The sequence below is a fragment of the Budorcas taxicolor genome, chromosome 1 (assembly GCF_023091745.1).
Source record: "Budorcas taxicolor isolate Tak-1 chromosome 1, Takin1.1, whole genome shotgun sequence".
NCBI classification, from domain to species: Eukaryota; Metazoa; Chordata; class Mammalia; order Artiodactyla; family Bovidae; genus Budorcas; species Budorcas taxicolor.
The window spans coordinates 110,491,144-110,517,331 of record NC_068910.1 but is presented as its reverse complement, the minus strand read 5'-3'; the positions used below and the strand labels follow the sequence as shown (position 1 = coordinate 110,517,331).

Genomic DNA, 26,188 nt, shown 5'->3' with positions numbered 1-26,188 from the left:
AAAGATGATGCTGTAAGTCTGTTTGTTTATTAAAGCAGATCCTCAGCTGGAAATATTAATTATATAAAAGTAAGTTTGAATTACTCAGATTTTACCCTAAGAAGTCTTAGTACTTTTTAAATTAGTTGTGAAATGTTTGTTCGGATATTACAGTGAACTTCTTCAGAATTAATATTTGTCATACCTACCTTCTCAGCTATCATTCTAGAACATATTCTTCTATATTGCTTAGATTTTGTGTTAAGATTATATTTCTTTTTCAACAGGTCTCACTGGTATCTTGCAGTCATTTGTTTTCCATGGTTAGAAGAAGTTGTGTATGAGGATTTTCCACAGACTATATCCCAGCACTCCCAGGCTGAGGAGTCCCACCATGACAGCAGAACAATAGGTGATAAACTTAATGTGGATCATATTTTTAATAATGATGGCAAAAGTGAAATGATTTTAGAGGACAATATGAGGTTGAAAGATAGTATAGATAGTATAATTATTTCTTATCATTTAGTTTATTAGAAGAAATGTCTGAAATTTTCATGATACCCAGACTCATGTATAAACAAAATGTAATTTTCAAGTTATACTGTTATATCATAGCACTTTTTATAAAATATTCTTGCTAAGAATTCATATCATGTATCTTCAGGCATAACTTGAAATCTACCCTTTTTCTCTTTCTCTTGGTATAAATCAAGACTGGTCGTGTTGACACTTGTAATTTGACTAGGTAATATAGGGGTCTCTTTCCTCCATGATTTTTATGTTGCAACCCACATAGATCTTAAGTAGGTAAATAAGCCTACTTTATTTGAGAAAAACATCAAACTATATTTTATAGCTGTAGCCTAAGCAGCAAGCAGAATTAATATTAGTCATTAACATTAATACTAGCCAAAGCCTGTATCTTTCATGGGAAAAGAAAAACTGAAAAATTTAGTAACTGATTATTTTCAATTTTGTCTAATTCTTCTGTGCTGTAAAAGTGTATTTATGCAACACCCTATGATCATATGTTGGAAGAATTATTACTAGATGAATTAATGGTCCTCTGCATTAAAACAGCAGAGATTTTGATAAATGAGCATTCTAGGAAGGTTGTCTTTTTATAGGAAACTGGCCCAGCTAACTGGTATTTCAAGATTTGGCGGTAGGGTTTATGTATTGTCTCATGACAGCTAATTAAGCATTGTATGTTTTAACTATCACTTGGATTTTTTTTTGTAATATTAACCATTAAAAAAAATTGAATAGTTCCCAGGTATTCTTTTTCCTTTAACTACTAGTGTGCATACACATTACAGTTTTTATCCCACTACTTTGTAGTAGACATAAAATAAACACACATAACTGCTTTGTTATTTCTGACTAGATAATGATCTGCATACTTCTTCAGCACTGTCCTCAGGTACAGAAGATTCTCAAGTAAGTGTGTTTTTATAAATGTGAAGGGAGGAAAACTCATGAATATAACAATTCTCTCTCTCAAATAAGGCATAGCTAGGTAGGCTATGACAGATACAGGTGGACCATATGATTAAATTATGCTGATTTATGATTCTTTGATTTATTTTGTTGGTATAGGAAAGAGATCAAGGGAAATTGTCTTTCTTTTTGCATCTGTTTATCTTTAACTTCCTAGATTCATTTATTTAGTAGTTTATCTGATCATCTTGGTCAGCTAATTTTCTAATTTCTATGGGAAAATGTACTTTTATTCTTCATCATTTCATCAGTTTTTGCAATAATTGTTGTTCAATTGCTGTCATATCCGACTCTCTGTGATCCCGTGGACTACAGCATGCCAGGCTTCCCTGTCCTGCACTATCTCCCAGACTTTGCTCAAATCCATGTCCATTGAGTTGGTGATACTATCCAACCATCTCATCCTCTGTTACCTCCTTCTCTTCCTGCCCTCAGTCTCTCCCAGCATCAGGGTCTTTTTCAGCGATACAGCTCTTTGTATCAGTTGGTCAAAGTATTGGAGTTTCAGCTTCAGCATCAGTCCTCCAATCGATATTCAGGGTTGATTTCCTTTAGGATTGACTGGTTGGATCTCCTTGCAGTCCAGGGACTCTCAAGAGTCTTGTCCAACAACACAATTCAAGAGCATCAATTTTTCAGTGCTCAGCCTTCTTTGGGCTTCCCTTGTGGCTCAGCTGGTAAAGAATCCGCCTGCAACGTGGAAGACCTGGATTCGATCCCTGGGTTGGGAAGATCCCCTGGAGAAGGGAAAGGCTACCCACTCCAGTATTCTAGCCTAGAGAATTCCATGGACTGTATAGTTCATGGAATTGCGAAGGGTCTGACACGACTGAGTGACTTTCACTTTCAGCCTTCTTTAAGTTCCTGCTCTCACATCTGTACATGACTGCTGGAAAAACCATAGCTTTTTGTCAGCAAAGTGTGGTCTCTGGTTTTAATACACTGTGTAGGTTTGTCTAGCTTTCCTTCCAAGGACCAAGTGTCTTTTCATGGCTGCAGTCACCATCCACAGGGATTTTGGAGCCTAAGAGAAGACAATCTGCCACTGTTTCCACTTTTTCCTCTTCTGTTGCCGTGAAGTGATGGGACCAGATGCCATGATCTTAGTTTTTTGACTGTTGAGTTTAAAGCCAGCTTTTTTACTCTCCTCTTTCACCTACATCAAGAAGCTCTTTAGTTCTTCACTTTCTGCCATTAGAGTCGTATTATTTGCATATCTGAGGTTGTTGATATTTTTTCCTGACTGTCTTGATTCCAGCCTGTGATTCATCCAGTCCAGCATTTCATATGATGTATTCCTCATAGAAGTTAAATAAGCAGGGTGACAGTATACAGCCTTGACATACTCCTTTCCCAATTTTGAACCATTCTTTTGTTCCATGTCCAGTTCTGACTGTTGCTTCTTGACCCACATATAGGTTTCTCAGAAGACAGGTAAGGTGGTCTGGTATTCCCATGTCTTTAAGAATTTTCCATAGTCAAAGGCTTTTTGCATAGTCAATGAAGCAGAAGTGAATGTTTTTCTGGAATTCCATTGCTTTCTCTAAGATCCAACAAATGTTGGCAATTTGATCTCTGTTTCCTCTGCCTTTTCTAAATCCAGCTTGTACATATGGAAATTCTCAGTTCACATACTCCTGAAGCCTAGCTCAAAGGGTTTTGAGCATTACGTTCCTAGCATGTGAAATGAATGCAATTGTGTGATAGTTTGAACATCTTTGGCATTGTCCTTCTTTGGGATTGTATTGAAAACTTGACTTTTTCCAGTCCTGTGGCTACTGCTGAGTTTTCCAAATTTGCTGACTTATTGAGTGAGCACTTTAACAGCATCATCTTTTAGGGTTTGAAACAGCTCAACTGGAATTCCATCACCTCCACTAGCTTTGCTCATAGTAATGCTTCCTAAAGCCCACTTGACACCACACTCCAGGTTTTCTGTTCCTGGGTGAGTGACCACACCATCATGGTTATACAGGCCATTAATCCAGGTCATTAAGACCTTTTTTTGTATAGTTCTGTCTATTCTTGCTGCTGCTCCTTAATCCCTTCTGCTTCTGTTAGGTCCTTACTCTTTCTTTTTTCATGCCCATTGTTGCATGAAATGTTCTCTTGATATCTCCAATTTTCTTGAAGAGATCTCTAGTCTTTCCCATTCTGTTGTTTCCCTTTATTTCTTTGTATTGGTTACATAAGACAGCTTTCTTATCTCTCCTTAGTATTTTCTGGAACTCTGCATTCAGTTGGGTATATCTTTCTCTTTTCCTCTTGCCTTTTGCTTCTCTTCTTTTCTCAGCCTCCTCAGAAAACCACTTTGCCTTCTTGCATTTCTTTTTCTTTGGGATGGTTTTGGTCACCACCCCCTATACAATATTTTACATTCCACTTTCTATTTTTATAAATTGTTGGTAAAAATCATTCAAAGTAGACTCACAGTTAATCCATATGACTTCTGTGGCTAAGATAGTTACTGTTAACTTTTCTTCAAATGGAGCTCCAAACTGATATTTATGATCTAGATCTGGTATCTTAATTGATTAAGGTAGTCACCTAATTATTTTTTATACGTACAGATAGCAGTAGCCTCGCTGGCAAAGGCTTATGTCTTTACTGTCACTGGAACAGAGTGGGCAGAAGGAAGGTTTTCTTCTTTAATGTCACGGTGGCGGAATAGGGGAGTTTTTTCTTGCTTCTAGAGCCAGGTTTCCCAAATTGAGTTCTGTTTTAAGATGCATTTATGATAAAAAGGATTTTAAAGTCAGTTAAACTGAGTAAATCCTGTGTTCTATTTCCCTCCTTGAGATTTACTGTTATATTAGCATAGTAAAGATAACTGAGAAGTTCTGCATATCAAAGAAAGTGTGACCTATTGATTCTTAAATTTATCAGCAAAAATAACAAAATACCCCATCTCTTGTCCTTGAAAGTGAAAGTGAAAAGTTGCTCAGTTGTGTCCAACTCTTTGCAACCCATAGACTATACCGTTCATGAAGTTCTCCAGGCCAGAATACTGGAGTGGGTAGTCTTTCTCTGTTCCAGGGGATCTTCCCAACCCAGGGATCAAACCCAGGTCTCCCACATTGCAGGCAGATTCTTTACCAGCTGAGCCACAAGGGAAACCCTCTCTGTCCCTTAATATACATTAGTACTTTGCTTCTTGTGCTTCAAAGGGAAGAAGTCTGTCTCTACTGCCTTCATTTACTGAGTTAAGAAAATGTGATTAAGGACAGATTCAATTAACTTGTTTATCTTTGTTTAAGATGGCAACTCTGAATACAAGTAATTCAAGTTCCAGTTTGTTTTTTAGGCTATTTTAAAGCTCCATAACTTCTTAAGGTCACATGTAAAAGCTTATAAACTCTTTCACCAGTGACAGAAAATAATAGATTTTTAAAATGAATTTGGCTTACTTGAGATGATGAAAGGTGAAGGTGAAGGTGAAGTCACTCAGTCGTGTCCGACTCTTTGCAGCCCTGTGGACTGTAACCTACTAGGCTTCTCCGTCCATGGGATTCTCCAGGCAAGAATACTGGAGTGGGTTGCCATTTCCTTCTCCAGGGGACCTTCCTGACCCAGGGATCGAACCCGGGTCTCCCGCATTGGAGGCAGACGCTTTAACCTCTGAGCCACCAGGGAAGCCTGAGATGATGAAAAGAATTGTCATTTGAAATTTTAAAGTTATTTTAAACATTTTTTAAAATGACTGAAAATTTATTTATTCAAACTAGCTTTAATTTCAAAGTCATAAAAATTTATGTTATTTCAGAGTCCTGAGATGAATGTGAGAGTACCAAAGAAAATGTGTAAAAGGTGCGTACATGCTGTAACACATATTTCAGATATTTATGTTTACTTCATATACAAATACTTACCTCTTGATTTCTTTCTTTGCTTTTCATAGGCCATGCATTCTCATACTAGATTCTTTGAAAGCTGCTTCTATACAAAACACAGTTCAGAATTTACGGGAGTAAGTAGTAATGATTTTACTATAATCTCAATAATTGGTAAGTTGCCTTAAGAATTACTTAAAAGATTAGATCAGAAGTTATATTTTATTATGTACTTAGGTGAGGTCTATAGATTTAATTAATAATAACCCCATTATATATAAAACATTTCTCAAGGATTTACATCAAAAATAAATTTGAAATTTGTATTCACAATTGAACAAAAGTAACACTTTAGAAAAAATAACTCTTTCACATTCTTATTTTGTGTGTGTGTTGGTAATTTTAAAATTTGCTATAGGATCTGGAAAAAACTAGCAACTAAAGTTTACTTTGTAAATATAAGTGACTTATGTTTTATGAGTTGTAAAAGTTGAGTTGTTGAAAAAAGTCTAGTTTTTAGTGTGAAACTCAGATGATTTTATTAGCTTTTTTGAAGCCTCACAAGTTATAATTTGTGCTGTTAAGGTTTAAGTCTTTTGAAATGTGACTGGAGGCAACATATTTGGCAGCAGATGTTTTTACATCTTTGTGAAAGTTTACATAATAGTAAAGAAATTTCTATTCAAGTCACTCTACTTTTTGTTGATTTAAGGTATTTAGAGGTAGAATGGGAAGTTAAACGGAAAACTCATCGTGAATTCAGCAAAACAAACATGGTGGACCTGTGCCCTAAAGTTCCTAAACAGGATAATAGCAGTGATTGTGGTGTATATTTACTGCAATATGTGGAAAGCTTCTTTAAGGTATGTAAAGATATAAATAAATTTTTTATTCACAGTTACTAACATATAATCACAAATTACTGGGCAAGCAAAGAAGCAGGAAAATGTTAGAGGTAATCAAGAAAGAAAAAAAAAAGGCATAGAACCTTATATAACCCAAATATTGGAAATAAAAAGATAAGAACTTTAAAATAATTTGATTAATTTATTGGAGAAAATAGTCAAAGATGAACAAAATGGGTGAAAATGGAATCTGCTTTTAAAAAAAATGTTGAGTGGACATTCTAGAACTGAAAGTACATACTGATATATCTGAAATTAAGAACTTATTGGATGGGTTTAATAGCACACTGAATACAGCAGAAGACAGGATTAGGGAACTTTAAAAAAGGACACTAGAAAGTATCCCACTGTAGCTAAGAAAGGAAAAAGAATGTAAAGAAGAGAGCAGCGCAAAAGAGACAAGTGTGGTACAGTCAAAAAGTCTAATTTACATATAATTGGAATCGCAGATGGATTCAAGGCAGAGAGAGAATAAAACAGACAGATTTGAAGAAAAATTTCAAGACCAAAGACTTATGTATTGAAGAATCTCAGAAAACCATCAGCTACATAAGTACAGTGACAAGAATGGGTATTATTTTCTAGCTTGTCAGAGATTCTATAGAAAATGTAGCAACATTAAAAAGAGTTTTAAATAGCAAGGAATCACTCTCTTTTTTTTTTTTTGAACTGTTAGCTTAATACTTCAGTTATAGCCAGTATTATTTATGAAGATGGCTGTAGAAACAGGGTGTTTTTGACCAGAGACTTGTTTAGATAATCCTTAAATGTATTTTCAAAGCATGAAAGTTATAGTATGCAGGTATAACTTTTGGTATAATTGGGGAGAATTGATTATAGTAGAAGATGGTATACATTATGGAAACCACTAAATGTGTTATTATGGTTTTTTTTTTCCTTTTTTATTCTACGCTGGAACTGCCTTAAAGGATGACAATTCTTCTAATACTCTTTCCAAAGAGATTTGATTTTGTTTTCAGATTATCCAGAGTGTGTTATTACATAACATATTCTGAATCTGCTATATAATTCTACTTTATGTAGCCCCAGTCTGTAGAGTATACTTCTCGTTTAGGTTGTAGCACCACTTAAAATACCTAGGGGATGGGGAACTCAAAAAGCTAAACCTTGTGTTTCACAGATTTGTGCACTAATATAACAGACTGTGGGTGGAAGAAAATAGGTTTCAGGTTGATCACTCAAAACCTGTGGAACTTTGTAACTAGGCCTAAGAAAAACAACATTAATTCTTATGAAAATACTTGCACAGTTAAATCTCCACTGACATATGCTCCTAGAATCACAGTCAGCCCATCATTTCAGCTTTAAACCCTGGGATTCTTAATTTCCTTTTTAATTAAGTCCTTCTTACATCTAGCTTCTAATAGTTTCATCAAATTTATAAGCATGATCTAGGGTAGTCTTCAGCATTTATTTGTTTATTTTCTTGAAGACAGGCAGAATTGTCTTTGCAGTTGCAACTTGCTTGTTAAAATTAACATAATGGAAAATGAAGCAGTTCTTGAAACCATTAAATTGGCTGTTTTCTTAGACTAAAAGAAGGTACTTCTGTAGAATTTTCTGTTTTTTATCTGAGATTCTTCATTTACTGCTGGCCTTTCTCTTTGTTTTAATACAAAATAGTAACATGTTGGAGAAGATTGTGTTCAAACCAACCTGACTTCTATGTTGTACTGAATCACTGTTTACTAATTCTGTTTGCACTAATTCACTTAAATGAATTGTAGCAGAACATATGGTGTTTAATTTTGATGTTCGAAAGATAGCAGCTTAATGAAAATACTATGAAATTGACTGTGGTGATGGTTGCACAACTTTGAGTATACTGAAAATCATTCAATTGAATACTTTAGGTGAATTGTATATGAATTATGTCTCACTAAAGCTGTTATTTTAAAAAGTTTGCAATTTCTCATTTCTTATAAAAATGAATTTTGAGCAACTTTGAATTATACTGCTAAAGTGATTACATTGTCTTTTCTCTCATTAGGATCCTATTGTTAACTTTGAACTTCCAATTCATCTGGAGAAATGGTTCCCTCGTCATGTAATAAAGACCAAACGGGAAGATATTCGAGAGCTCATTTTGAAGCTTCATTTACAGCAACAGAAGGGCAGCAGCAGCTAGTTAATCTGTACAAACATGACACAGATGCTCTATACGATTACTGGAAAGCCGCTTACCAGCATTTGTGTTGGCCAGCTCACAGAGAAGAAAATAACTTGCAGTAGTTTTATAAGTCATTGTACATTATTTAAAATATATAAGATATATTATTAGAATTGTTGGGATCTCATAGATGGAGTGGAAATGAGGGTGATATAGATTAATGTATTAGATAGAAATTAAAGTTTCATAAATATTTGATTCAAAATATTTCATAAATATTTTCTGATTAAATATGCTTGGATTATGCAATAGTGTATGTAATGTGGGAATGTTTTTGTAGATAATAAAGCTATGTGATCTGTACTTCCACATAACTGGGAGTTGAAGGGAGTTAGGTCCTCCCTGGTGCCAGCCCCAGTGCTTGTCAAATTTGTTGACAAGTCACATTATATTGTAGTTTTATTCTTTGCAGCTCAAGCATGCAGTATGAATACTGTGTATTTTTTTAAAAAAAAGAATTTAGTATCAAGGCTTCAGAAAATGCCATTTACGGCATCCCTTCTGTATAGCATAAGAGAAAACAATGTTAGGATGTTGACAAGAATTCACTCTTTCAAAGCGCAGCTTATTTTTCTCAGTTGCTAAATGGAACTGTTACTCTAATTGTTGTTTGTTTTGTTTCTTTTGCTGTCATGTGTGGGTATCTGAGAATTTAGTTTGTTCATTCAGAGTGAATTTGGAGCAAAAAATTTAGCGATCGCAAAAAATTGCATATGTAGCTCAACTTAGTTTATTTGAGATATAGCTATGTAAATATTGACTCCTATCCTACTCTGACATCCCAGAATATGTGTATAGTTTCTGTAGTATAGAAGATAAAACTGCTGTCTTCATAACTTTAATTAAAAAATCCTCGAATTCTTATATACTAATTGTTAGGACTGAATACATAATTTTATAGCTCTGTTTACCCAGTATTTGTCTGCAAAAGCCAGATTGCTTTCATTGCTTTTATATTTTTCAATTGTAATTTTTGAGACTTAAGAACCAGATGAAGCATATGTTTTTATTAAATGTTCTGACAGGTAACAGTCTTGAATTGATGTGATAAGGATGATATTACATATGATTCAACTCTTTACAACCTTCTAATGTTATCAGGAATATTTTGAGGGGACAATTATATTGTATTTTCTCAGATAAGAAAATTTTTAAAATAATATTATTTTAATCTTCTATTTTAGGCATCTCTTAGATTTATGTTATAACTGTATAGCAGTGAAGGAAAGGCAATTTAAGATGAAGCTAACAGTTGGGATGTTTTGTTTCAGAATCATGTGAATTGAGTTAAGCCTTAGTGTCCTTATGTTTGTGTCATCACCTTTTTATTGTTAAAGATATTTGTCCTTTGGAGAGTTCCTATAAAAATGGTTATAACTACATGTTTCATTCCCAGTTTCTTTGTTGGGGAGGGAACTTTTTTAGATGACTATTCATTGTTTTGTATATCTAATTTTGGGAAAACAAGTATATAATACATCTTATTGTGACTTCTTAACTTTTGTTTGTATGTTTTTCAAAGATACCACTGTCCCTTATCATGTTTTGAAGATTGTTTAAAATCCATTTTCGTAAATTCATATGGAAATAATGCTTTTAGAATACCAACATTTTATATTAAACATATTTCCAATTCATTAGGCTGAGGTGTAATTTTTTTCCTTATGAAAGGTGACTGATTTTTAGATATAAATTTTAAATTGTGTGATACTCAGTGCATGTCATATAATTGATGCTTAGATTAATTTTTCTTCTGTTTTAACAGGCATATGGTAATTCTGATTGTTGGTTCAGGGAACATTTTTTGAGCATCTGCTACTATCAGGAAATGTACAAGGTAGAAAAAAATGAATGACAGCTCTTATTCCTAGGTCATTTATAGTCTAATAGGAGAAATGAACAGTTTCAGTATGCTTGTTTAAAAAAATCATGGTTTCTTTGGCATCACCGGAGTGGGTTCAGCTTAGGGTATGTGTGTGAGTGTGATACTAAGAGCTGGTAGAGAGGTTGTAAGAGCGTTGTCAGTGGAAAGGGAATGCCTTCTTAAAGAAGCTAATACTGTTTTTATTTCACAATTCTTGGGATAAAAAAACAAACTTGACTTTCTTTTTAAAGTCATAAGCCAATCACTTAACTAGGATATAGAAAAAGTTTAATACCTCTGTAATGCTTTCACTATCTCTATCATGAGTTATTTTTACTATTCCTGTTCTATTTTATAGATGAGGAAGGAGATAGAAGTGGTTACAGTGGAAGATTTTCAGGTTTTTAAATCAAGGAGGGACAGACAGTAGCTTATAAGACAGTAGATTTATTACAAACAGAAACAGCTCCAAGAAAACTGATTTTATTTTATATGTTGTTCTGTATTTCTGATGTAGACAAGTATAGTTGGTCTGGGCATTTTATGCTTCTAAATCAGTTGTAGAGAAAATCAGAGAATATGTGAATCTAACAGATTGAGAAAAATTGTAAAATTCTGAGTTGTATGTGTAACATTATTATTTTTGGGGAAACATTATTTTTATGTGGACTGCTTATTAAAAGCAGGGAGAGTGTTAGTAAAGAGCTTAGCTGACTAGATTAGAACAAAGAAATTGTCTCTTCCCATCTGTCCTAATTAGCTTATCTCTCCTGCTTTCATAGCGTGTTAAGTTATTTCAGAAAAGAAGGGAGAGGTACTTTGAAAGGACACCATTTTTATTCAGCTAATTTATAATGATTTTGGAATGGTTGTTAGTTCTCAAACATAAACTTATAAATGTTAGACTTCTTCTGTAACAGTTTGTTACTGGACATTTCAAGGCTTTTCAGTTACAGATTTTGGCCTCTCCTCCTCCTTTTGGTTTTGGTTCAAATGATTATGTTTCCTCATTTTGGGAAGATTTCTCTGTGTATTTTGATATTTGTCCTGATAGAAGGAAACCTTCCATCATTAACAGGTATTTAAAAATCTGTGTTACTTTTTAAATTTTTTTTATATCTGTAGTATATATTCTTTAAAAACATTATTTGATATGATTGCTGTAAGGAATTGAATCAAATATTACTCTATCAATCTTTAATATTGCTTCATTTAAACTGTGTGCTAATTTCTCCAATAATTCTGGTTTTCCTCTTCATTAATGTTTCTTGATTCAGACCTTACCTCTTCTTATTTCTTGTGTTGAAATTGAATATATACTTGGTTTCAATAACTCACAGTCTTGAAATGAAGAAGAGGAATTAATTGGAGAAAGAATTGAATACGTCACTTCTCTTGAAGCATATAGGTCTGGAATTTGAGCATTGAGTTAAAAATCCAGACATGGTACAGATGTCATTTTTTTTGTTTCCTCTCATACTGTATCTTCATTCATTATCAGAAGTTTTGTTTATGCTTTCGCTCTGTAGCACAAACCTACTTATCTTTAGAAGAGATCCAAGAACCCAAGGGTACAGTTTCTTTTCTCCAGACTGACTCAGAATCCACAGATTCTTCTCTATCTGCTAAAAAGAAACAACCTCTGGACAACAGAGAAACTGAGAGACATTGGTTGCTCAGAAGAAAGCGATCTACTTTATTTCCTAATGGTGTGAAAACGTGCCCAGATGAAAGTGTTACAGAGGCTGTGGCAAACCATGTGAAGTATTTTAAAGTCCGAGGTAAGCAAATATTCAAACCCTTGGGCTCCATGGTGAAACTCAAATGTAGTTCAAAAACAGTTGTTGTATTTCTTTACAATTCAAAATTCGTCTTATTTTGGATGGAGACTGAACCAAATATTATCTTTCTAGTAACCATGGAAAATAGACTTACTAAGAATTTGGTGTTTATATAGCTTCAGAGAAAAGGTTGTTATTTTTTTTCTTCCCTTCAAAAACTTTTATTTGTATGAACAGTTCCTAGCTCTTGATTTATCTTAGAGCTTTTAAAAGAGTAGTGACCTTATATACTTGAGTTTGAAAAGAAGTTTCTGCTATTAACCAGAAATAATCCTTTCTACTTCTTTCTGGCTTACTCCTTGGAATTAGCCAAAAATAAAACCAAAGTGTACATTTTCTGACGGAGAGATGAAAAAGAATAGATGGACATCCTGAATTCTAGTGTAGCCTCTTGCTGGTGATAATTCAAGCCTACGTATTCACCCTTCTAGTTAGCTTATATCTGCACGACAACACATAATGACACACCAAACCCACACCTTCGGTTTAGTCCATTTTTTCCAAGCAACACCTGAAGGAGAACTCTAACACCTAATTCTTTTAAGAGAGGACATGGTTTAAAATCACTTAAGTACTTTATATCACTTATATGTAGAATGTACTTATTTACAAAATAGAAATAGAGTCACAGATGTAGGAAAAAACTTACGGTTACCATGGGGGAAAGATTGTTGTTCATTCACTAAATCATGTCTGACTCCTTGCAGCTCAGTGGACTGCAGCATGCCAGGCTCCTTTGTCCTCCACTATCTCCTTGTTTGTTGAATCTGTGATGGTATCTTACCATCTCATCCTCTGTTGCCCCTTTTCCTTTTGCCTTCAATCTCTCCCAGCATCAGTCTTTTCCACTGAGCTGGCTCTTCACATCAGGTAGCCAAAGTATTGGAGCTTCAGCCTCAGCATCAGTCCTCCCAGTGAATATTCAGGGTTGGTTTCCTTTAGGATTTCTAGTTTGATCTCCTTGCAGTCCAAGGGGCTCTCAAGAGTCTTCTCCAACACCACTGTTCAAAAGCATCAATTCTTCGGCCTTCTTTCTGGTCCAACTCTCACATCCGTACGTGACTACTGAAAAAAACCTGTAGTTTTGACCATACGGACCTTTGTTGGCAAAGTGATGCTTCTGCTTTTTAATACGCTGTCTAGGTTTGCTGTGGGCTTCCCTGATAGCTCAATTGATAAAAAATTTGCCTGCAATGCAAGAGACCTTGGTTCGATTCATGGGTAGGGAAGATCTGCTGGCGAAAGGATAGGCTACCCACCTCTAGTATTCTTGGGCTTCCCTGTGGCTCAGTTGGTAAAGAATCTGCCTGCAATGTTGGAGACCTGGGTTCAGTCCCTGGGTTGGAAAGATCCCCTGGAGAAGGAAAGGGCTGCTCACTCTAGTATTCTGGCCTAGAGAATCGCATGGACTGTATAGTCCATGGGATCGCAAATAGTTGGACACGACTGAGTGACTTTCACTTCACTTCACTTCAGGTTTGCCATAGCTTTCCTTTCAAGGAACAAACGTCTTTTAATTTCATGGCTGCAGTCACCATCCACAGTGATTTTGGAGCCCAAGAAGAGAGAATCTATTTCTACTTCGACTTTTTCCTCTCCTTGATCTTATCTGATTGTATATTTAACCTCCTTTAAGAGGAAGTTCTCAGAGGTCTCTTTTTCCCATCTAGAACCATTTCCATACTGATTCAGAAACACTAGTTAAAAGAATGATTTACATCTTGACAGCATTTGGTACTTTCATCCTTTGAAAAGATTAATTTTCTACATCTATTTGGTTTACTTTGTGTTGTAGTACTTATGTAGCACAGTCTCCATTTCATGGGTGCATTTTACACACAGTTCAGTATGTCTTATTTTTTAAGCAAGAACTAAGAAATATTCTTATTGGCTGGTGGGTCCAAATACTGAAACCAGCAATAATTTCAATAAAACGGTCATTGCTTCTACTTTTTCCCCCATCTGTTTGCCATGAGGTGATGGGACCGAATACCATGATCTCAGTTTTTTTAATGTTTAGTTCAAACATTTGTTTGAACTTAGTTCAAACAGTAGTAGTTTTAAGCCAGCTTTTTCCCTCTCCTCTTTCACCCTCATGAAAGGCTCTTTAATTCCTCTTCATTTTCTGCCATTGGCGTGGCATCATCTACATATCTGAGGTTGTTGATATTTCTCCTGGTAGCCTTGACTCCAGCTTGTGCTTCATCCAGCCTGGCATTTTGTGTGATGTACTCTGCATAGCAGTTAAATAAGCACGGTGACCGTATACAGCCTTGTTGTACTCCTTTCTCTCAATTTTGCATCATGTCCAGTTTTTCCATGTCCAATTCTAAGTGTTTAAGTGTTGCTTCTTGTCCTGCATATAGGTCTCTCAGGAGACAGGTAAGGTGGTCTGGTATTCCCATCTCTTTAAGAATTTTCCAGTTTGTTGGGATTCACACAAAGGCTTTAGTGTAGTCAGTGAAGCAGAAGTAGGTATTTTTCTGGGAAGGGAATGAATATTTCAACATAGGTCTTGATTTTGAAGAGATTTGGAAGAGGTAATTGGATTATGCTCCTAAAACCAATTGTTTAGACATTGTTTAGATCCACTCACTGTTCAACCAAGGATTTTAGCTCTTTCCACTGAACTAATTCACTCTAATGGTTTGCTGAGTTTTTCCTTTCATACATAATTTAATATCAATTGCTGTTTGGTAGGAGAAGACAATGGCACCCCACTCTAGTACTCTTGCCTGGAAAATCCCATGGGTGGAGGAGCCTGGTAGGCTGCAGTCCATGGGGTCGCTGAGGGTCGGACACGACTGAGCGACTTCCCTTTCACTTTTCACTTTCCACTTTCATGCATTGGAGAAGGAAATGGCAACCCACTCCAGTGTTCTTGCCTGGAGAATCCCAGGGACGGGGGAGCCTGTTGGGCTGCCGTCTATGGGGTCGCACAGAGTCGGACGTGACTGAAGTGACTTAGCAGCAGCAGCAGCTGTTTGGTATAACACATTTGAAGAATATCTCCATTTAAGCAAGAAGCAACTGCACTCAATGACTTTTGAAATGAAGCAGAAATTTGGGGGTGCTTGGAGTAGAAAGTAATGAATAGTATCCTCCCTTCAAAAAATTATATTAGTAGTTGGACCTTTTAAAATATAGTCTATAAACTGTGCATATTTAAAGTATATAGTCTGATTAGGTTTGACAAATGTATTTACCCTTAAATTCTCACTCCAATTAAGATAATGAATTTTTCAGTTACCTCCAAACATTTTCTCAAGTGCCTTTATAATCCCTTCCTCCCTGAGCACCTCCCTTGATCTAAGAGCTGAGGTAACCACTAATCTGCTTTCTATTACCAGGTATTGTTTGCATTTTCTACACTTATAGATATGAATGTACTCATATTATGTATTCCCTTTTTTGTTTAGCTTCTTTTACTCAGTTTAATTGTTTTGAGACTCATCTGTGATTTTTTGATGTATCAGTACTTTGTTACCATTTGTTTTGGGGTATTATTCCATTTTATGGATATACTGCATTTGGGGATATTTGGGTGGTTTTCAGTTATTGGTGATTATAGAGAAAGAGGTCATGAATGTTTGTGAAAAAATTTTTTGTATGAACAATCTGCTTTCATATCTGTTGGTTAATTGAAGTGGAATGGATGGATCACATCATAGTTCTATGTTTAACTTCTTAAGAAGTTGCCAAGACTGTTTTCCAGTGTAGTTGTACCACCAGCAGTGTATTGGGACTCTGGTTTTTCCACATCTGTGTAATGCTTGGCATAGTCGGTCTTTTTAAACTGTAACCATTCTAGTAGATGCAGCTTCCCTCATAGCTCAGTCGGTAAAGAATCTGACTGCAGTGCAGGAGACCTGGGTTCAATTCCTGGGTCAGGAAGATCCTCTGGAGAAGGAAATGGCAACCCTCTCCAGTATTCATGCCTGGAGAATCCTGTGGATAGAGGAGCCTGGCAGGCTATAGGCCATGGGGTTGAGAGTCAGACATGACTTGGTGACTAAACCACCATGTTCTAGTAGATATGAAGTGACATCTTATTGTGGTTTTACCTTGTGTTTTCTTGAAGGCTAATGACATTGAGCACTTTTCATGTGCTCATTTGCCATTAGTATATCTTTTTTGATGAAGTTTCTATTCGAATATTTTGCTGATTTAAAAAATAATTGGATTGTTTGTCCTATAATTGAGTTATAAGAGTTCCTTATGAATTCCAAATTCAAATTCATTGTCAGATATATGTTTTGCATAAATTTTCTCCCAATGTTTGGTTTATTGTTTTATTTTTCTTAACAGTGTCTTTTGAGGAACAGTTTTAGATTTTGATATGTCAGGTGTTTTTTTTTGCTTCATACTTGCTTTTGGTATTGGATCTAAGTTTGCTTAGCTCAGAGTCACAAAGATTTTCTGTTATTTTTTCCTGTAGAAGTTTTATAATTTTTTGGTTTTACATAAAGGTCTTTGATCTACTATGAGTTAATATTTGTATTTGGTGTATATGAGTCAAAGTTAAATTTTTTTGTATTTGCATAGCCAGTTGTTCCAGCATCACTTATTAAAAAGATTAGCTTTTGTAAATTTGTTAAAAATCAGTCTTCTGTGTATGATGGATCTATTTCTTTATTTTTTATTCTCTTACACAGATTTATTTGTCTGTTTTAATGCCAATGCCTTACTGTCTTGATTACTGTAAGCTTTATAATAAGTCTTTGAATCAAATAGTGCAAGTCCTTCAACTTTGTTCTTTTTAAATCTGTTTGATTATTCTAGGTTCTTTGTATTCCATATAAATATTGTAATCAGCTTGCCAATTTGTACATGGAAAGCTACTGGAATTTTGACTTGGTTTGTGTTAAATCTGTTGATCAATTTGGAAAGAGTTGCAAGCTTAGCAGTATTGACTCTCTTGCTCTGTGGATGTATCCTCTCATTTATTTTGATCTTTGTCAGTTTCTCTCAGCAGTGTTTTGTAATTTTTAGTGTTTAGATCTTATACATCTTTTTGTCAGATTTATTTCACTTTTTTTATGCTGTTGTTAACAGTATTTTTTTAAATGGTCTTTGTTTCTTGCTAGTATATAAACATACAATTGATTAATGTATTGATCTTTTATTCTGTAACTTTGTAAACTCACGTATTGGTTCTAGTAGCTCTTTCATATATTCTGTAGGGTTTTCTACATAGGTGATTATTTCATCAACAAATAAAGACAGTTTTATTTCTTATCTTCCAATTTGTATGCCTTTTATTTCTTCAAAATTTTTTTATTTATTTTAATTGGAGGATAATTGCTTTACAATATTGTGATGGCTTTGCCATACATCAACATGAATTGGCCATAGGTAAACATGTATCCCCCCTCCTCTCTCCTCACCCCATCCCTCCAGGATTTCTTTTTCTTGCCTTATGCACTAAATTGACTGTTCCTCATGCTTTGGGCTCCACAATTCTGAAAGGAAACTATATTACCCTACAAAAAGACTTTGTTCCATTCTGAATTTCTCTATACTAGATAAGATGCATAGCCTGAGCCCTAGTAACAGGATTCAAGACAGTGGTTTCATAATTTACATTAGAGTGCAGTCATTCTATTGTGTTTTCTGTGGATTTTAATACATGTACAGTGACATGTATCCACTGTTACAGTGTCATACAGATAGTTTCACTGCCCTAAAATCCATCAGTTTCCACCTCCTGTATCTTTCCCTCCCCCCAGTCCCTGACCACCATAGATCTTTTTACAATTTATATAGTTTCGCTTTTGCCAGAATGTATTGTCATTGAACCCATACAGTATGTTGCTTTTTCAGATTGGCTTCTCTTACTTAGCAATATGCATTTAAATCTTCTCCATGTCTTTTCATGGCTTGAAGCCTCATTTCTTTTTATCACTGAATTCTAATCCCATCATATGGATATACCACAGGTTATTTGTCCTATTGAAATATTCTCAGTATCAGCTGTACTTTGCTAAAACATAAACATGGATTTTTTTTTTAAGAGAAGCAAAAACCCCTGCCTATGAGAAGGTGAATCAGTTTCCTTTGCAAGGGAAAGGAATGGGGAGTGCAGATTCTCTTCAGGTCTAAAAAGTTTAAATGGGATGTATAGAAGGGCTTTGAATGAGAATCATCCCCATGTCCCTGCAGAATAGACCGTGTGCAAGAGTGTCTCAGGAATCTGAAATAACAGATCTGTGGTCATTGTGAGAACCCTAAAGTCCTTTCCATAAAAAATACCTCCCTGTTTATTTTTCAGTATGCCAGGAAGCTGTCTGGGAAGCCTTCAGGACTTTTTGGGATCGACTTCCTGGGCGTGAGGAATATCATTATTGGATGAATTTGTGTGAGGATGGAATCACGACTATATTTGAAATGGGCACACATTTTAGTCAGTCTGTGGAACACAGAAGCTTAATTATGCAGGTAAATGTAGTAATAAGAAGAAATTACTGTACTTACTATAGTAGCACATATACAGAGCTCAGGCCTAAAGGAAGAAAGAGTGAATGCTGGATCCCTGTGTTACTGTTTTGTTGAATTAGGCTCTTCAGGTGACCCACCGCAGGGTGACCAATCTTTGTATCTCTAGCTCTGGCCATTATAATTAATAAGCATTGTGAAACCAGCAAGAACCTCAGGATTGTTTATAAATGTAAGAATTTGGAAATAATACTCTACAAAGATTTAGGCTAAGAATATTAATCTGTGAGAATCAAACATTCTTGTCAGAGTTTTGCATTTTATCAGTTCAAAGTTGAATTGATAACTAATTAAAGATAGAGGGTATAGATCATTGGATAAATGTTTAGTAAAGTGTAAATGTGATTCTAATGCATGAATTTGCTTACGTGTTTTCCTTGTTTTAGATTTAGTTTATTCTTAGCAAAGGATAAACAAGCATGCATATAGACAAATTATCTGCCACCTTCCCTTTTTCATGTTGCATTAATCATGGCAAGAGAAGGAAACTGTTTAGATCCATGTGATCTATGTGGTAGATTGCACATGCTGTGTGAGAGGCCCCTTATATCCTTCTTCCTTTTATTCAAGTCCTGCATGTCCTCAGCTCAGATGTAACCTCCTTCATGAGAAAACAACCCCCAGCCCCCATCCTAGCAGATTTAGCTCACATAATCTTTTGACCACCATAATTCTTTACTCATTCTTTAGTACTGTACTCCTTACATTTTATTATTATTAGTTGTATATAATAAAATGTGGGCTTCTCTGGTGGCTCAGTGGTATGGAATCTGCCTGCCAATGCAGGGGACATGGTTCAATCCCTGAGTCAGGAAGATCTCCTAGAGAAGGAAATGGCAACCCACGGAAATCCCACGGACAGAGAAGCCTGGTGGGCTACAGTCCACAGGGTCACAAAAGAGTTGGAAACGACCTAGTGACTAACAACAAACATGTATATGTTGGCCAGGATATCAGAAGAGGAGACTAGATTGGACAGGAGATCAGACTAGAGGGGTGGATAGTGTAAGAAGTTTGTAGTTGATAGGAAGCCATTCAAGGGGTGTAAGTTGGCAGGTTGCAGGGGCTGATTGTACAGTTTTGAACTGTAAAATGGTTATTGTGGTTTCTGTATACCATATGATAGATTAGAGGGGACAAGATGAGCAGAGATCAGTTGCTACTTGAGGCCTGAGGGGATGAGAATCCTATGTAAACCATGAAGTAGAGAAAGGGTGCATAGGGGATACAAATAGGAAAAGGGTTAGTAGGACTCAGTGACAGATTGGATGGGAGTGGGCAGTGATAAAGGCATGACCCTGGAAGCCTCCCAACTTCTATCTTCAATGGCTACCACTGAGAACTCAGGCAGAGAAGCAGCTTGTAGACAGTGATGGAGAGAGAGTGAGCTTGCTTTTTAATGCATTGTTTTGAACCATCTGTGAAATGTGCATTGCTTAATATTTAGATATGAAGCCCAGAAGAGTGTTCTGGGATCACCAGACCACAGCTATAGGGATCACCAGACTTGAGGTAGTATTTGAAATCATGAGAGGGATTGAGAATGTTACTTAAGCAACCACTGGCTGTCCAAAACCTGAAGGAAGCTTGATTTTACTTTTCTTAAAAAATTGAAATAAGGTTGATTTACATTGCTGAGCTGATTTCTGCTTTACAGCATAGTGATTCAGTTATACATACATATACATCTATTTTTTTAGCTTGATTTTAAATATAACAACAACTGTTTACTCATAGGTGGTGAATTTATGTGCTTGACAACCTTTATTAGAACTCAGAATTCCAGCATTTTAAAAATAACTACCATGCTGGCCTATAAAATTTTAAAGCTAATAGTACGAATTGATTAATTGATGATTTTGCTGTGCTTATATGTATCAAGAGAGATTAATTAAAGGAAATAAAATCCCAGTTGAAGGTGTTAGATGACTAAAATTTAGGGAAAAAAAGACTGGCTGAGATTGTTCTAGGAGAGTGTGTAGAGTAAAAAGAACAGTGAGTTATTTATAAATATCTTAAGAATTATTTAGAGTAATCATCTCTCCATTTTACAGATAAGGAAGTTGAGTCCCAGCAGCAGAGAAATTTTTCGGATTTACCTCCATAGCTGAGAAAGAGAAAATAGAATTTGATTCCAAATTATCATATTGATCTCAAAATAAAACCACTAGTTTAGACATAACTTGGACACAGTTTTCTTTGAATGCCCCAAAGGAATAATCCAACTACGGATACAGTTTAGTTCTCCAGAATTCAGACAAAAAAGATAGATTTTACAATTATTTTATCCACATGATGATATTACTCTATGATAGGAATTTCTATACACGTAGTAGATCTCAAAACACTTCGGTTCTAAGTCCATGGAAGATTAATGTAAAACTCTACCAATCTTTAACCCGAAGATCTTTCTGGAATGATTAGCAGGTAAAGTCTGTTAATCTGTGTCCATTAAGAGAGCACAGGGACTTTGGGGAACATACACAGAAACTGAGTGGTGGGTGGGAGTCACAAAACAAACTTTGCATCATTAGTACTTTGCTTTAACTATTTAACTATAAGAATAATAACATAGATTCTGTGTTAGGGCATTAGTGTTCTTTGTGCAGTAAGTTTTGTTTACTGCTTAATAACTGTCTTTCACTCACATGGTCATTTTTATATCTTTGTTTTCCTTAGAAACTGATATATGCAAAGGAGACTGTAAGTGGGTGAGTGTCTTTTTTTCCCCTAAGTTCATGTTTGGCAACAGAGATGTATCATACCTGTTCTAAGGCTCATCTCAAAGTTAATGATTCCTTCCAATTTATTGCCAGTTCCTGCAATAAGCAGGCCTGTGGGTAAGTCTCAAAGTCTTTTCCTCATCTTGAGGCCACTTCCTTTTCCAAACCACCTTCAGAGCCACTGTGCTTGTTTACTGTCTGATGTTACTAAGAGGCGAACTTATCCCTTTCTCTTGGTGAGGAAATAGATTTTTGGAACTGGAATACAAAATGATCTACTGTTGTTGAGGCTTACAGGCTAATACTGTTTACCTAAAATGGTACACCTTAGTGGAGGATGGTTGATTAAATGATGGGGTTGTGGTGTGGGTCACTTTATGGCTTAATGATGTTTGTGATCTTGAAGCATAAGACTAGCACAACTTTAACGAATCCTCCAGTGATTTGAGTCATGGCTCTGTAGGCCTTTAGGCTTAGGATTAAGCTTGTTTCTGGCTCCCGAGCAGTGGCAGGACAAAGCAGATCATGGAAGGGGAGGGATTTTGAGTCTACAGGGACTAATGGTTTCTAATTCTATCCATACTCAGTATCCAAGTTATGCCAGTATGTAGGTGACTTTTTCGGGGGGGGGGGGGGGGAATCACTAGGGCACGCAGTTCAGGTCCATAATCTTGTCTCAAATTAGATGGAACAACAGATTGAAAAACCAACAAGGTGAGTCAGTGTCCAGAGGTGTAGCCTGGGCAGCAAAGTCCAGGCAAATGCATAATTAGACTGCATCTCTTGGTGGTAGTGGGGTATATGTAAGTTTCAAATCAAGTGTGAGTAAGCAGGAGGGAAGTGAGACTCCTTGTGGTCTCACTTCATATAGCTAACAGTACCACCAAGTCTGTTTTAGGGCCTGGGATTGAGCACCAACTTAGATGTGGGGCCATGTGGTGCTTTAGGTGTGGGTCCTGATGATTGCCATTCCAATACACATGCAGTAGACTTAACAGTCTGGTGGGTCCTGCCAGTAATCGTCATGGTTATACCTAATGAAAACGAGAGCACATTTCACATGGTTGAAAAGTGTATAAGAGCTATAATAATAAATATCACTTGTCATCTGGAAGAAGCCTTGGAGTTTGCCTGTGAAAACAGACACTGGGAAGATCGTAGCTCATAAGTTATAAAGGGATGAAGCAAGGTTATCTGAAATAGATTGAAAAGTTGTAAGTTGTAACACCATATTTGGATTGATGTTATAACTCATAACACATGGAGTAGCTGAACAGAGGTAGCTGGAAGATGTTTGAGGTGTAGTTTGTGTATTCCTACATAGCTCACTTTGGTCGGGTACAGTTTGCTGCATTCATCTACTATTTCTTGGAAACATGTGTTAATCATATTGAAATAAATTCATAAACAAATTAGAGAACGGAGTGTGTCATATATGTTTTGTTGATGTCCTAGATGTGGAGGGACTCAAAGTATTATTTATCATCCTTAGAAAATAGGGCATGTATAAAAATAGCAATACGTATGAACTGAGTTTAAAATATATATAACTGAATTTGAAAATGAACTGAATTTGAAAATTTAAAAGTTGATATCCTTCCCATGAAACTAGAGCAGACCAGGTTGGAGTGAGATGAAAAGCATCAACTATGAGGGGACCTGGAGTTAGCTAATATTGGGAGTGACCTGGGAATTCACTTAGCCCCTCGTTAAGTTGAATATTGTAGTCATCCCTTAAAACCCTTAATTTAACCACTTTCTATATTTAAATTTATTTTTATGATTTTCTTGAGATGGCTCTCATTCTGTGTTGAGATTTTTGTATTAGTTTTATATTGCTGCTGCAGCAAATTATCACAAACTTTGGTAGCTTCAGTTCAGTTCAGTTCAGTTGCTCAATTGTGTCCAACTCTTTGCAACCCCATGAATCGCAGCACGCCAGGCCTCCCTGTCCATCACCATCTCCCAGAGTTCACACAAACTCATGTCCATCGAGTTGGTGGTACCATCCCAGCCATCTCATCCTCTGTCGTCCCCTTCTCCTCCTGCCCCCAATCCCTCCCAGCATCAGAGTCTTTTCCAGTGAGTCAACTCTTCACATGAGGTGACCAAAGTACTGGAGTTTCAGCTTTAGCATCAGTCCTTCCAATGAACATCCAGGACTGATCTCCTTTAGGATGGACTGGTTGGATCTCCTTGCAGTCCAAGGGACTCTCAAGAGTCTTCTCCAACACCAGTTCAAAGGCATCAATTCTTTGGCACTCAGCTTTCTTCACAGTCCAACTCTCACATCCATATATGACCACTGGGAAAACCATAACCTTGACTAGACGGACCTTTGTTGGCAAAGTAATGTCTCTGCTTTTGAATATGCTATCTAGGTTGGTCATAACTTTCCTTCCAACGAGGAAGCGTCTTTTAATTTCATGGCTGCAGTCACCATCTGCAGTGATTTTGGAGCCCAAAAAAATAAAGTCTCACACTGTTTCCACTGTTTCCCCGTCTGTTTGCCATGAAGTGATGGGACCAGATGCCATGATCTTCATTTTCTGAATGTTGAGCTTTAAGCCAACTTTTTCACTCTCCTCTTTCACTTTCATCTGCATATCTGAGGTTATTGATATTTTTCCTGGCAAAACACAAATATATCTTCTAGTTCTGTAGTGCAGAAGCTTGACATGATTCTCAGCATGTTGGCAGACCTGTGTTACCTATCTGGAGACTCTAGGGGAAAATTTGTTTTCTTGCCCTTTTCAGTGTGTAGAGCTTGCCCATGTTGGTTGGATATGACTAGCAGTGGCTTACTTTGTCACATTCTATCACTCTGACATTCTTCTGCTTCCTTCCACATTTAAGGGTCCTTATGACTACCCTGGGGCTTCCCAGGTGGCACTAGTGGTAAAGAACCTGCTTGCCAGTGCAGGAGTTTTAAGAGATGTGCGTTCTATCCCTAAGTCAGGAAGATCCCCTGGGGAAGGGAATGGCTACCCACTCCAGTATTTTTGCCTGGAGAACTGCATGGACAGAGGAGCCTGGCAGGCTACAATCTGTAGGGTCACAAAGAGTCAGACATGACTGAAGCAACTTAGCACACATATACACATGCATGACTACATTGGGTCTACCTGGTAAAACCAGAGGATATGGTCTCTACTCAAGAATTAAGGCCAGCTGATCAGTACCCTTAATTCCATCTGTTACCTTACTTTCCTTTGCAGATAACATAGTCACATGTTCTGGGGATTAAGATATGGACATCTTTGGGAGATCACTCTTCTGTTTACATTACTTCTCTGTAATTTAAGTTACTTCTTCTATGTGAACTTAAACCCAACTGCTAATGTATGACTTAAACCAGATACTCTGCTGTGTACTGATTTCACCTCCCCTTATTGTCATCTGGCAAGTTTATTTAAAAGAAGGCATTTCCTACATTACTCAGGACTTCATATCCCATCTTACCTCTTAGACATCAACCTGTAATTGTTTTTTTCTCTTTCTCCTGAGTCTTCAGCTTCTCCCATTCAATTCAGTTCAGTTCAGTCTCTCAGTCGTGTCCGACTCTTTGCAACCCCATGAATCACAGCACGCCAGGCCTCCCTGTCCATCACCACCTCCCAGAGTTCACTCAAACTCATGTCCATCGAGTTGGTGATGCCATCCAGCCATCTCATCCTCGGTCATCCCCTTCTCCTCCTGCCCCCAATCCCTCCCAGCATCAGGGTCTTTCCCAATGAGTCAACTCTTCGCATGAGGTGGCCAAAGTATTGGAGTTTCAGCTTTAGCATCAGTCCTAACCTCTTAGACATCAACCTGTAATTGTTTTTTTCTCTCTCTTCTGAGTCTTCAGCTTCTCCCATTACCAACTACTTATTAATATTTAAACATGCTCAAATCTTCTCCAGCCAGACATCTTGAAAACATCATCCCTTAGCTCCAGTCACCTAACTCCCTGCCATCTTTTCTTACAGTTGTATCTTCAATACAAAGTCAGCCTAGGACATGTCCTTACTAAGTATTTGTTGGATGAGTAATTGAGTTTCTGTTCAATCACCCAACTCTATTATCAGGTCCCTGGTGTTATTCTCAGTGTAAGGAATCTGTGGAATTTTTTTTTCCTTGATATCTCCATTAAGTTAGATTTGTACTTGATGATGCCCATCATGATCACAAAGCCAAATACACTTTTATATATTTATTTTTAATATAAATTTATTTATTTTAATTGGAGGCTAATTACTTCACAATAGTGTATTGGTTTTGCCATACATTGACATGAATCTGCCATGGGTGCACACGTGTTCCCTATCATAAATCCCCCTCCCACCTCCCTCCCCATCTCATCCCTCTTGGTCATCCCAGTGCATCAGCCCTGAGCACCCTGTATCATGCATCAAACCTGGACTGGCGATTCGTTTCACAAATGATAATATACATGTTTCAATGCCATTCTCCCAAATCATCCCACCCTCGCCCTCTCCCACAGAGTCCAAAAGACTGCTCTATACATCTGTGTCTCTTTTGCTGTCTCATATACAGGGTTATCATTACCATCTTTCTAAATTCCATATATATGCGTTAGTATACTATATTGGTGTGTTTCTTTCTAGCTTACTTCACTCTGTATAATCGGCTCCAGTTTCATCCACCTCATTAGAACTGATTCAAATGTAAAAGCATATATATTATTCTGTTTGGGTTGACATGTAACTCTGTTAAACCCTGCTTTATTATAATATGTCTTGGTGTAGCTCTGTTTGGGTCCATCTTGTTTGCTTCCTATACCTGGATATTTGTTTCCTTCTTTAGCTTTGGGAGGTTTTCAGCCATAATTTATTCCAATATGTTTTGAATCTG

At 36.5% G+C, this 26,188-nt stretch overlaps 2 protein-coding genes across 2 annotated transcripts in view; both read left to right on the top strand.

The window, feature by feature from the left end:
• SENP7 (SUMO specific peptidase 7) overlaps positions 1-8,412 on the top strand; it is a 137,876-nt gene extending 129,464 nt beyond the window's left edge. Inside the window, exons 19-24 of the mRNA XM_052642117.1 lie at positions 267-391; positions 1,370-1,422; positions 5,246-5,289; positions 5,381-5,449; positions 6,025-6,175; positions 8,229-8,412. Coding sequence (XP_052498077.1) covers positions 267-391; positions 1,370-1,422; positions 5,246-5,289; positions 5,381-5,449; positions 6,025-6,175; positions 8,229-8,366 — 580 coding nt within the window. The 3' untranslated portion in view covers positions 8,367-8,412. The remainder of the gene's footprint in view (positions 1-266; positions 392-1,369; positions 1,423-5,245; positions 5,290-5,380; positions 5,450-6,024; positions 6,176-8,228) is intronic.
• Positions 8,382-26,188, top strand: part of IMPG2 (interphotoreceptor matrix proteoglycan 2) — a 100,597-nt gene continuing 82,790 nt past the window's right edge. The window contains exons 1-6 of the mRNA XM_052644904.1: positions 8,382-8,432; positions 10,174-10,245; positions 11,644-11,680; positions 11,802-12,053; positions 18,385-18,551; positions 21,288-21,319. Coding sequence (XP_052500864.1) covers positions 8,382-8,432; positions 10,174-10,245; positions 11,644-11,680; positions 11,802-12,053; positions 18,385-18,551; positions 21,288-21,319 — 611 coding nt within the window. The remainder of the gene's footprint in view (positions 8,433-10,173; positions 10,246-11,643; positions 11,681-11,801; positions 12,054-18,384; positions 18,552-21,287; positions 21,320-26,188) is intronic.